At 34.7% G+C, this 13,689-nt stretch overlaps 1 protein-coding gene across 1 annotated transcript in view; it reads right to left on the minus strand.

The window, feature by feature from the left end:
- FGGY (FGGY carbohydrate kinase domain containing) overlaps window positions 1-13,689 on the minus strand; it is a 150,970-nt gene that overhangs the window by 63,962 nt on the left and 73,319 nt on the right. Inside the window, exons 9-10 of the mRNA XM_070939505.1 lie at window positions 6,654-6,761; window positions 4,889-4,950 (exon numbers count right to left, since the gene is read on the minus strand). Of these exons, the coding sequence (XP_070795606.1) occupies window positions 4,889-4,950; window positions 6,654-6,761 (170 nt within the window). The remainder of the gene's footprint in view (window positions 1-4,888; window positions 4,951-6,653; window positions 6,762-13,689) is intronic.

A 13,689-nucleotide genomic window follows, 5' to 3' on the forward strand; every position in this document is an offset into this window, starting at 1 on the left:
GTTGAGCTGAGAGAGATGGACTGGCCCAAAGTTATCCAGCTGGCTTCATGACTAAGGTGGGACTTAAACTTACAGTCTTTTGCTTTCTAGCCTAGTGCCTTAATGAGTACACCAAACTGGCTCTTTAGTCAGTTGTTTGAACTTGAGTGAGATTGTAAAATGGTTTTGGAACCATTTCTTGGGTCAAAACAATCCTATGTGTTAGCTGCAGGCAAACACATCTTTGTGAGGGAGATGGATGATTTCTAAATTTGATAAATAAAAAAGTTTATTCTTGTTTAAAGAATAAACTTAATATTAAAGCTATACACCAGTGCTTAAATGTTCTGTAACATCAATTGGCAAAGCAAATACATCCATAAAAATATACAATAATATTTTTAAAGATTTCTTCTACGTCTTCAAAAGATATATTAAAGAAAATTAGCAAAAAATGTATTCTTTGGGGGACATGTGCTCAAACAATGAAATCTCATTTGCTGCAAAATAAGTGCATGGTTTGCAAAGAAATGCTTGTGTAAGACTGCATTAGTGATTGTGCTAATGTAGCTATTAATTATTTAAATTGCATTAATTTTAATTTTTTTATATTACTTCATTTGTATAATTTTGGGCACCGAAAAAAAAAAAGGAAAAAGAACTACAGGACAAAAAGGAACGTTGCGAGTAGAATACAAGAATGGTTTCCTACTAAGATTATATCGAAAAAAATGAAACATCTATTATGGGAAATCAAAACATGACCCTCTGAAATGATTATTTGTGTGTGTAGCTCACTGTTCAATTTAAATATTATGAAAATAAAGAAACAAGGATGGTATGTGGCCATAAGAATTGGTTGTTTGTATAGCTTGTCCCAAACAAAGTTCTTATTTTGATCTCTTTTTTTTATTCCAGTATTATTTTATCTGGAGATTGCCTTGACCTGTTGAGGCCTGGGGTTCAGGTGCTTTAAAAGGTATTAAAATCTCATGTATTTATCTATATAATTCTCTCTGTTTAACCTAATTACTTGATGTTCAGAATATATAAACAAATGTCTGTCATATTTATATGCCACCACTGATTCTACAAAGACTCGCAAGCATTTACAACAAAATAAACATAAAACCATAAAATGGTTGCACGACAACTGCCTCAGTACCTGGATGAATCGAATTATCTACATCCGTTCCAGTCGGGATTCAGGCCCGGGTACAGCACAGAGACAGCATTGGTCGCATTGGTTGATGATCTCTGGAGGGCTCGGGACAGGGGTTGCTCCTCTGTCCTGGTCCTATTAGACCTCTCAGCGGCTTTTGATACCATCGATCATGATATCATGCTGCACCGGTTGGAAGGGTTGGGGGGCACTGTTCTACAGTGGTTCTCCTCCTTTCTCTCTGACCGGTCGCAGTCTGTGTTGACAGGGGGGCAGAGGTCGACCCCGAGGCCCCTTATATGTGGGGTGCCACAAGGATCGGTCCTCTCGCCCCTTCTATTCAACATTTATGTGAAGCCGCTGGGTGAGATCATCCGTGGTTTTGGGGTGAAGTACCATCAGTACGCTGATGACACCCAGCTGTACATCTCTACCCAAGACCACCCCAATGATGCCCTCGAGGTGATGTCCCGGTGCCTGGAGGCCGTACGGATCTGGATGGGGAGGAACAAACTCAGACTCAACCCATCCAAGACCGAGTGGCTGTGGTTTCCGTCGTCCCGATATAGTCAGTTGGCGCCATCTCTGACTATTGGGGGCGAGTCTTTGGCCCCCACAGATGGGGTTCGCAACTTGGGCATCCTCCTGGACTCACGGCTGTCTTTTGAAGAGCATATGACAGCCGTAGCCAGGAGGACTTTTTATCAGGTTCGCCTGATTCGCCAGTTGCATCCCTTTCTGGATCGGGACTCGTTACGCACGGTCACTCACGCCCTTGTCACCTCATGCCTGGATTATTGTAATGCTCTCTACATGGGGCTCCCCTTGAGAAGCATCCAAAGGCTCCAACTGGTCCAGAATGTGGCCGCGCGGGTGGTAATGGGAGCAATGTGGCGGTCTCATGTAACCCCCCTCCTGCGCGAGCTGCACTGGCTCCCAGTGGTCTTCCGGGTGCGCTTCAAGGTTTTGGTTACTATCTTTAGAGCGCTCCATGGCTCAGGACCAGGGTACTTACGAGACCGCCTCCTGCCACCAATAGCCTCTCACCGACCAGTTCGCTCCCATAGAGAGGGACTCCTCAGGGTGCCGTCGGCCAAACAATGTCGACTGACGGCCCCCAGGGAGAGAGCCTTTTCTGTGGGGGCACCTACCATCTGGAACGGGCTTCCCCCGGAGTTACGAAACATCCAAGACTTACGCATATTCCGCCGTGCCCTGAAAACATTTCTATTCCAACAAGCTGGTCTGGCCTAACTCTCCCTTTTTAATTGGCTTTTAAACTGGCTTTTAAATTGGGTTTTAAACCTCTTTAGATAAATTTGGATGTTTTTAATCTTTGAGCCTAAATTACTTAATCTGTTTCTTAATAGTTTTTAACTTCTATATGTATTTGTATTTATTATGGCTGTTCACCGCCCTGAGTTCTTCGGGAGTAGGGCGGTATACAAATATGAAAAATAAAATAAAATAAATAAATAAATAAAATCCTTAAAGTGGTAAAATCAATGAAACATTACCTCACTATCACATGGCATCTTTATTAAGTGGCCAACCCCATTTGCCATTGTCTTTTTCCCAGAAAGAATGTAACTGGCCCAAGGTCACCCAGCTGCCTGTGCGCCTAAAGCAGGACTAGAACTCACAGTCTCCCACTTTTTAGCTTGGGGCCTTAACCACTATACCAAACTAGCTCTCTCATAGCATATATTGTATAGTAAAATGAGTGTCCTTCTGTAATGTAACATTGTGTAAATCTTTAATTTAAATCTTTAATTTAAACCAGGATGAGGATGTTCTCTGTGGCCGCACCAACCCTCTGGAATGGGTTACCCACCGGGCTCTGGACGGCCCCTGACCTCGCACTTTCCACGCCGAGCTGAAGACATGGCTTTTTCAGCAAATTCCTTGATCTGCCGCGAGGTTTTTTAATTGTCTGGGGGTTTTAATTGACTAATTTTAGCACTTGGATTGTTGTGTTGTTTTTATTTTATGAGCCACCCCGAGTCCTACGGGAGAAGGACGGCATATAAATTTGAAAAATAAATAAATAAATAAATAATCAGAACTCATCTCTGTCCAGCTTTACAAAATCACATTTTAATTAAGAATAAACTGAATTTTCTGGTATTATAGGGGAGGATCAATTTATTTTCAGTGTGGTAGAAAACAGAGATCCTGACGTCAAAACTGAAAATTGAAGAGATAACAATAATCAAACCTAAATATTCTCTCTAACTCATATTTTTCAAAGTCCACTACTCTGTTCCATTAAGTTCCCCTCCCTAAAAACCTGCATAATGGTTAACATACCGGTATGAGGTAATATCTCTTTTCCTTCCTTATTTTCACTTGGTCTTCTCTCTAGAGCAGTAGCCTTTACACTTGGGTGGAAATAATTTTATTTGGAGCACATATTTAACTGAACTGATCTAATTCATATTTCCAAAACTGCTACATAAATTAGACTTTTAAAAAATATTTCAAGTTTTCAATTCAAAACTTAAATACATATCCCAAATGCATATAAGCACACCAGACATATCTGCTAGTTGATGGCATACACCGAACAAATTATTTGTTACAAAATAGGAAAGTGTGTTTGTTTGATTTATTTCTTAGTCTATAAAAAATTGAAATTGTTAAGATATAAAGTGAGCTATTATTTCCGAAGTAAAAAAGTTATTGTGAGAGACTGAAGAATCATTGATGACTGGGTTAAAATTGGGGGATCTGTATGGAATGGTTCAAAAGTATGCCAAATGCTTTTGTCTGATTATTAAGAGACTTTCACTGAGTTCTTCCTCTTGTGTAAAAGCTAAAAACTTTCTTTTCTGTGAGATAAACAAGATAAATACCAGAGTATATCCCTTTTGATTAGTGATGACCACCATTTAGTGGCAAAGAATCCAAGATTCTATTTAATTTTTTGAGAAGGAGGGGCTAGGAGACATCACTCATAAGAATGAGTGTGAGTGTTTTTAAGTCTCAAACAATTAACTTTCCATTACTTATATATATATATATAAGTATATATATTTCCACACATATATATATATGTGTGTGTGTGTGTGTGTACAGTTATATATATATATATATATATATATATATATATATATATATATATATATATATATATATATATATATATATATACATATATACATATACATATATATATATATATACATACATATACATATATATATATTTGCTTTAACTTATATGCCGCCCTTCTCCGGAGACTCAGGGCGGCTTACAATGCGTTAAGCAATATAGTATAATATTATATTATTGTAAGAGCTTTATAACTGTTTCGTTATAAGATTAAATTCTTTATATGATCATCTCACTGAAAATTATTAAAAGATGGGATTTTGGTAGGAATTTTGCAAAGATAAATGCATATTTAAACACTGAAATGAAGCATGTGAAAACTAAGCTGAACTGTTGTCCGGGCACTCACAAAAATTATTTTACAAGTCTGTGATGACCACAGAAAATCAACTTCTGTTGATGACAGTATCTCAGAAACAGACATGTGACTCATTACTCAGGTGTATTAAAAATGTATGCTAAAATAAAGAGGATAAAGAAGTTTGGACAGACATGTAAATATGAGACACAGCCCAACTCACATCCCAAATGAAGCTGGAAGATTCTGGCTAACTGGTTTTTCTATATTACAGCCAAAAAAGAAATTTCTAAACAGAATAATAAATGAAGAAGAAATAAGGTTTATGACCTGACCTGGCTTCAGATTTTGTTTGTAGTTCTGGGAAAGCAGCATGTCCTTGGACAATATGCTCTATCTTAAGAAAAGAAAAGAAAATGAAAAAAAAATTGCTTTTTGATTGAAGATAGTTTTATATTTTTGAAATATGATTACCTGGGTGACCGATTTGTTTCAGAAACTGTGCACTTTGCCAATATGCAGAAAAATAAGCACTGAATATTAACTTGTCATTTTATTAATAAAGTAAGGCCTTACTACAATTAACCCTTACATTGTCTTTTTGTACAGGGTAATTCAAACTACACAATTACTGCTGTAATTGTGAAATGTGATTAAGGCCCCAAATCTTAAACAGAATGACTTTTGATTTGTGCCCAAGATTGGGGAACAATATTGTTCCCTAATATATTGTTTTAAGTCCCTTAACATTAATTGTCAATATGTATGTGAATTTTATGTCTGCATACTTGAAATATGCAGCATATTATTATTTCTATTCACATCTCAGAACTATAAGTTCTGTTGAATTGTATGAGTCTGGAATATGCTACAGTAGGTATATATAGAATTGTGCAGACAGTCTAAAACATAAAAATAAATTTAATCTTGAACTATAACTGATGATGATATAAGTTCAAATTTCTACTCAGTCCTGCAGCTCAGGAAACTTAGGCCAGCCATTTTCTCTCAGTCCAATCCACTAACAGTTTGTTCTGAGGATAAACTGAAGGATGAATCTAAGATTTATTATTTTGATATCTTACAATAGTTGTTTCACACAGTTTAAATGGGAACTTCAGGAGGCATACCCCTACATTCTCTAGGCCATTCTGCAAAAAAATGAATTGCACTAATCCAACTTGAAGGTTACCAGAAAACAATCACTGAAATTAATTGTTCTTCTTCCAAATAGAATATGGTTGGTTATTGTCTAAAGCTGACAAAGAGGCCTCCATTCCATTATATGCTGTAGCTATCCAGCATTAATACTAGATCCAGGAGGATTCAAACTTGATTCTTGAGGGATCATTATTAGGAAACTGCAGTTCCCTTCAAGAGCAGGCATTTCTCCTAAGCTCTCAAATTCAGCACATGAATCAGTAAGCAAAGGTATACCAGACATATAAATTTAATGATGAATAATAAATAAGTAGAACATCTATTCCCAAACACATTTAAAAACAAAACAAAACAAAATGAAGCTCTCAATGACTGAAATGAATATATCTGTGAATAAAGTTAAATCTCATTCCTTAAATCCCGTCACCGAAGTATGAATGATCCAGATCCAAACTTTAACTTTACTAATGAATGTATTCATTTACTTGAAAAATGTAATATGCTTCTTTCAGCAGCACATGAAAGACAGTATACAAAAATAAGGTAATAGATAAATATGTGTCTATATTAAGAAGATACAATAGGAGAGTAGTTTCTCTTTTATCTTTCTTTTGCAAATAGAACTCAGTCCAGAGCTGAAATCTATTTCATGGCAACATGAATAAGGCAAATCTATGGTACTTCCTATGGCATTTGAGGAATATAGCTATCACCCTCTCTCCCATGACTTAAGAGAAACTTACTATGGATCTGATGTAGATGGTAAAATTATTTCGAAGTTTGAGCTGTCACATAACTTTATAATTCTAACCATTATTATACAATAATTCTAACCATTATTACATAATATAATATATTGCATGTTTTCATTTAAGAAATGTGAAGATAATGATAAATAAAGCTTAAATAAAGATAAATGGAACTAAAAATTAGACCTACCAGTTTCCCTGTTACACTTTGACCTCCTTCATTTAGCCACAATCCTGGCACCATTGCTGAATAATAGGGTCCCCAAACACCAGGGACAAATACAGGAGACTTGCTAACCTGAAAAGAAAATGTAAATCTAGTTAACTCTAGCTATGCAAGAGTTCAAGCATTACCAAGTTACAGTTTATGAGTAGAAGCCTGGAAACGTACGTGAACCATACAGATGATTCCTTGCCTCAAGCAAAGACGCCAAAGGGAAACTAGTGGCAAAGAAAGAAAAGCAAGATAGAAGCAAGACCAAAATTTGATAAATTGCTCTAAAATGCACATAATTGTTCTTGAGACTGCAGCATCTTCTCAATAACAACTATCAGAGGTTTGGGAGATTTCAGTGTTGATAGAAAATGCATGTATGGCAGCATCCTGGCCATATTTACAAAATATATAGTTCAATTTGATCAACTATTGAGATCATCAGGCAATTTAAAGATAAAGAAATTTATCTTTAAGAAGACAAATTCTGTGTGTACCCAATCATATTTGACCAATATTCCTATTCCCAATCTTTCTTATTTAGGAAAAAATAGCAGGGATTTTGGAGTTGTCTATCAACCATGATCAATCATCAAGGAATATTATTCCTAACTAAACTAAAATCTACTGCATTTATATTTGAGATTATGATTACTTCCAAATTTGCACACATATGTCTGCACCATCATGTGTACACTTTATGGAAATTTCTTACCTCATCTTCTCTCTGCCAATACAACAAATAAAGTTTTCCCACTTTTCTCAAAGAACCTTGTTTTGTGTGTGGTGTGTGTGTGTGTGTGTGTGTGTGTGTGTGTGTGTGTGTGTGTGATGTTCTGATACTAACTACCCCAAGGATAGAGTACAAATGGAAATAAGAAGGTATGAACCAAATAAGCTATATTTCAAGTTTTTACAGGTTACTTGAAGCCCAATTATTAATGAGACAACTGCAAATCCTCTTTTACAATTATCCAAAAAATGAATAAATAAAAGCACATAATGATAACTGGCCACCTTACTTTAGAATTGTGCCAAAATTATTGGTCACTTGCAGTTGTTTTTAATCTAGCTCTGGAAAAATACAATTTGCAACACTTCCAGAATACGTGACCTGAAGGTGGAATAAAATATAAAATCCTTTCTACTCTCTAGAACTCTGAACATAAACACAAACACAAAAATTTCCAAAATGTATTTTTCTAAACAACTCCAGGAAGGTCTAAATATTTTATGACCTAACTCGTTATTTGCCATATTCCATAAATGATTGGTTCATTGTTCCCAAAGCTACCTGAGTCTTTGCCAATCCTCAAAGGGAAAGTCAAATTAAAAGACTATAATTGGTTCTGCTGGGAAACCATCAGGTTTTGAATATCTGCAGCCCAGCTTGATATTTTAAAGAATACCCACAATAATTTACCAGGGTATTTCTGCCACTAGCTGATCTCCACTTACCCACTCAGATGTTCGTATCATCTTACTCCTGAAATACCATTTGAATGCATTCCAAAAAACTATCAACAAATCTGCAGAGCAATTAAGGTTTGCACATTAGTACATCTTGAGCATAGACAATGGGTGTGGAGCTTTTCCTCTGTACAAGGATTTTCTTTCCTCCTGCCAGAAACTCTACTGGGATCTTTTAAAAATCCTGGAATTTGGCAGAGGGCCACTTCTTCTTTCCAATAGATTTCTCCAGGGTTTTACATGCAAATATATTCTGCAGATTTACCATTCTCACAATTAGTAATGGCTTCCATAGAAGGGAGGCCCAAACAGAAAGGGATGAATAGCTATTAAATATTAGGGCTGTGCACGTTTCAAATTCTACGAATATAAACGTATGCATAAAAAGCAGCAATAAAAGATACCACAGATTGAGATTTCATGCAGACTCATGAAATCAGCACCTACAACAACTCTTTTAAGTAACAGAATCTTTTCCCAAAGTTGTAAATCCAAATCTGTCAGGTGAATGAATGCTGACATACTAAACCAGGCCATATCTAATTTACAACATGTACACTGAGTAACTGATGCATAATGGCATATTTTGTGGCCTGTTTGGGTGCATTTGAGCTCCTCTTTGCATTTTACTTTCAATAATTCCATCTTTTGAGGTACATTTTGAGTTAAATACTGAACCAGCTTGATTATTAATCCAAATTTAATTTTAAGAATCAACACATGTAAATATTATAGCATTTTATAATGTCTTGGGCTGGCAGGCTCTTGAAAGTGCTTTTGTTGAGTCTGATATACCTTTGTAAATTAGTGTAACAAAAAAAAAAAAAAAACCAAACAGTATTTGGACATATTTCCACATCCTTAAATGTATTAAATGTATCTACATTGTATTTGTATTCCAATTTTATTCAATATTTTGTCATCTCATTCAATATGGCAAAATCACTTTCAATGCTATCCAATGTTTTTTTTAAAAAAAAAACATACAATGAAATTGGTGAGAACCATCTGAGATTTCCTGACAGCCAGATACCTTCCTCGGGGACAGGCACAAAGCTCTATTTTATTTTAAATATTTATAGCCTATCTGCTATTCTGAAGACCTCACAATAAAATATATACCATAAAAAAGAAATCTGAAGCAGTAAAACCAAGTCAATAAGTAATAATGTAACTAAAACATATTATTTAAAATGTACAATTATAAATACAACAACGAGAGGCATTATTAAACAAAAATATATAGTTGTGACTAAGCTTTGAATGTGAGAATGAAGTTCTTCCTCTAGTATTGAAAGATAGATATCAGTACCATCCTGACTTTCAGAAAAGGCATCCCAAAGTAAGTGGCCACAATAGAGAACACACCTCTGACAGTGATTGGTCACTTAAAAGACTTTTTTTTCCTGTAAATCTTAATATTTGAGTAAGTTCACAATGAGAAAGATTCATGCTCAAGTTTCATGGTTCTGAACAATAAGGGACTCAGCCATTCTGAGATTTTTTAAGTATTATTGGTAGACAGTGCATAGGCAGGCAATGCGGTTCTTTTAGGACAGATGTTATCTTAAATCTGAAAGGAGCTCTGGGTAATAACTTCACTGCTGAATTGTACAACGAATACAATTTCTGAGTCATATTTAAAGGCATATTGCATTAATCCAATGCAAAACATCAGAGCATCAGTCAAACCAAGCCACTGCTGTTCAAGAAGGATCACAGTAAAGCATAACCAGAAACACACTGGCCAAATGAACTCCAGATTACTGATGCCACTTGGGTCTTGGGTGATACAGAAAAAACCTGGAGTACAGCTGTGTACCTTTTCCTTCAATTGGGAAGCAGTTTTATACAGACTCAGAGCTAATGAATTCTGAGACCTGTAAGTGGCCCCAGAGAGTGAGGACATCATAGTAGATGGAATCAAAGTGACCAAGGCATCCAAAAAGATCAATGGAGAATAACTCTCTATGTCTTTTCCTGAAAACAGGCCATTTGCTAGCATGGTCAAGAGTATTTGAGTGACAAAACCAAGCCTGAAACTCAACTGGAATGGGGAGAGATGATCCACATTTTCCAAGAATGTATAAAACTGACTAGCCATTGCCTGCTAAAGTATTTTGTCATACCTCCAAGTCCATCCTGTGTTATGGCATCACTTCATCTTTCATCACAGACTATTTTCTGCTGTAATTAGTTCTTTTATCACTTCTTGGACTCATTCTATCACCCCTTTCTGCTAAATCTTAATAGCCAAATGGACAAGATGGAAACAGGCTTAACAGACACAAACTTTTGACCAACATCTTCAAGCCTGAGAAACTGAAACTAAATTTAAAAACATAAACCAGCCAATTCCCCGTATCTCCTCAAAAAAAGTTGTATCAGATTCTGCACTGATTCAACATGTTTTATCGCCGGTACCACAGCAATCTTCATATATTCTTTTCTCTATTGGAAAATCCTATTCTGTCAAGCTTTAAGAAGTTCATATATTTAAATTGCTGGTATTAGTTAACTGATAATTAAACATAATTTTGGATTCTTAAAATATGTGAATTAAACATAGTTTTACATTTTAGGCCTTCAAGTTAAAATTTGTTCTCTTATTAAAAAGTAACAAAGGGACATTTAAAAACTGAACAGAAATATGATACATAATTGTTCTATTGACTGAATTTTCATCCTCAATAAGTAATCTCTCTGTGTTAATTACACTTCTCAGTTGTAAGCATTTTCTTTGTTGTACTTTCTTCGGTGTTGTTTTTTTGCCTGCAACATGTGCCTTCAATGGAGCTCTTTTTCTTCTACAGATATTCTTTACAAATTATAATTTTAAGTTTTCTGTTGTTTTTTTAAAAAAAAATTGAATTCTGACATTTGTATTTTTCAGTTTTATCTCCAACAATTAGAATGTACTTGGGGGAAGGGCTTATAATTTAACAATTTGAAGCACCAAAGGAAAAGGAAACTCTTTCAAATGTATGATGAATTCTCATCCAACACAAAAATTAACTGTAGTTATTAAAATAAAGTCCAGCAAAGAGAGGCTTTCCTTCAAAGAAAAATCATAACACTGATAACAACTGGAAGTGGTGGTGGGGGAAGGGCTAGCAGCCACAAGTATTTCTAAAAACTCTTCAGATGTAAAAGGAAGGATAATGTACTGGAAGGAAGGCAGACTTTAGTTTCTGATATCAATCCCAGCTACACATCAAATGCAAACTTGTTTGTAATGGAAGAACAAATATCTGTCTCATTTGAGCTGAATAGTTCGAGCAACCTACAAGATAAAGTCTTCTTCAGGCCAAACTGAATTTTTAGTAATTTACTACACATATTTCTGTAGCTTTATGGTCAATTATATGGACCTGGTTTAACACTATCTTGGGTTTTCCTTTTAATTTTCCCAGTCTATCTGTCAGTTCAGGAATCATGTAGTGATCTCCCACTCTAAGCACTAGTAAGGTACAATCCTGCCAGCTTTTCAGAGAATTATTGCCATCTATATAAACCAGATCGGTAAAAGCTAATGAAATCAATTCCATTGACAATAATGTGTGCTTATGTACCTAGAAGGTGCATTTGAGAAACAGTATTGTACATTTTTTAAATTTTTCTATTTTTTTATGCACTTATATCAGGGTGGATTTGATTTAAATCAAGTTGATTTAAATCACAATTTAAATCATGATTTAAATCACTAGTAAAAAGGCTTGATTTAAATCAACTCAATTTAAATCATAATTTTTAAAGAGCAACTGTCATCTCTGCTACTCCTTTGACCCACTGTTGACTCACCGATAGTCCCAGTGTTGCAGAATATACAGCCTCATGCTACATAACTGAGCTCCATTTCATGCTGAATAAACTAAATTATTTATGTATCTTAAATAGAAAACTATCTTACGATAGATTTTTACCCCAAAAGTTTTTTATTAAAATAAATTCGATAAAAATCAAAAAAATCCGATTTAAATAAAAAAAAATCCGATTTAAATAAAAAAAAATCTGATTTTTTTGATTTTTTTAAAAAAAAAACATTGATTTTTATCCAACCTGACTTATATGCTGCCTCAAACTTGGGGGCAACTTGTCCATGCAGTACATGAGACCTATCATTTGCAATATTTAATTTCTTTAGTGGAGAGAGATATTATAAACTTGTGAGTTCAGAGAATACAGTAATAAAATAATAGATCAATACAAAATTTTGGGAAATATAGGATTTTTGTAAGGAAAAAAGTAGCAAGTATACAAATAGTCTATTTCATACATGGCAGAAAAGATCACCTACTTTTTTCCATGTCTTTCATCTTTCCTATTGATACTATTATAATCAGTAATATTGATACTATGCTGTTGATCTTTCCGTATCTGATTTCAGTGTAGGGAACGCGAGAGTGCACAGAATAAATGCAAGAAAGTGGGGTCATTTCACCTGCAGAAGTTTTATTAGGATAATCGCATTATCTATTCCTGCAAGGAATTACCTTCTTGGTTGGAATGATTTTGATAGTATTTGAACTTTTCTGTAAAAAAAAAAAAAAATTGCAGAACGAAAAACTAAAGTTTAATGAAACACAGAAAAATAATTAAAATTGGATATCAAAGAACTAAGTCAGATTAAAAATAATTTGTTATTTGAAAATGAGATCGGAAATTCTTAAAATCTGGGTAAAAAAATATGGAAGACAGATTTAAAAGTAAATTTGGAAGGGAAGTCTGGAATGGAAGGAGGCAAAAAAAATCTATTTAATCATAAACCATTACCACCCTAAAATTATTCATACATGGTATTACCCTGTTAGATTATCACCTGATAGTAGAAAAATTCTTCAGTTTGTTAGAGATGAGAGATAGATAAAGAAACATAATTTCATGTCTGGTGGACATGTTATAAAGTGAGAATTTTTTGAAAGGGGTTTTCAAGTTGACACCAGTTCTCAAAACTACTTGATCAAGAAATGAATATGGGTTCTCAAAACTACTTAATATCTACCCCCCTCAAATGTGATTTTAAAAGATAAAATTTTGGTAATTTTATCCTGAAAGCTTACCACAACAAATAGATTTAGAAAAAAAGTGGGATGGGAGAAATTAGACAATTGGTATGTGATGAAATGCAATACTGCATTCGTAGAAAAATTAGCCATTTCACTTTGGACTAATTAGGAATTGGGCAAATTAGATTAATATGGAACATCTTTCTTGCCAAGGAAAGTCTTAAACATGGTTCTGTCAACTAGCTTGGGGATTCAATGATTGAGTGGATGCTAGAAGGCTATATGATGGAGGCACTCTTTGTATACTTCGTCACCATTTTGCCTTCTACCTTTGTTAATATTTTAAGTTGTGGTTTTCTAATGATTTTTATGTATCTTATTTTATTATATATACTTCCCAGAGTTACTACATAAGATGGCAGCTATACAAATGTGATAAATAAATAGAGTATGCTTATAAATTTTATAAATCAAAGAAATAATAATGTTCACAAAGAACATTATAAACAATTATTGAAGAGTGGCTTATTTCATTT

This window comes from Pituophis catenifer, unplaced genomic scaffold (genome assembly GCF_029215685.1).
Source record: "Pituophis catenifer annectens isolate HBS135680 unplaced genomic scaffold, rPitCat1.0.hap2 SCAF_3, whole genome shotgun sequence".
Taxonomy (NCBI): Eukaryota; Metazoa; Chordata; class Lepidosauria; order Squamata; family Colubridae; genus Pituophis; species Pituophis catenifer.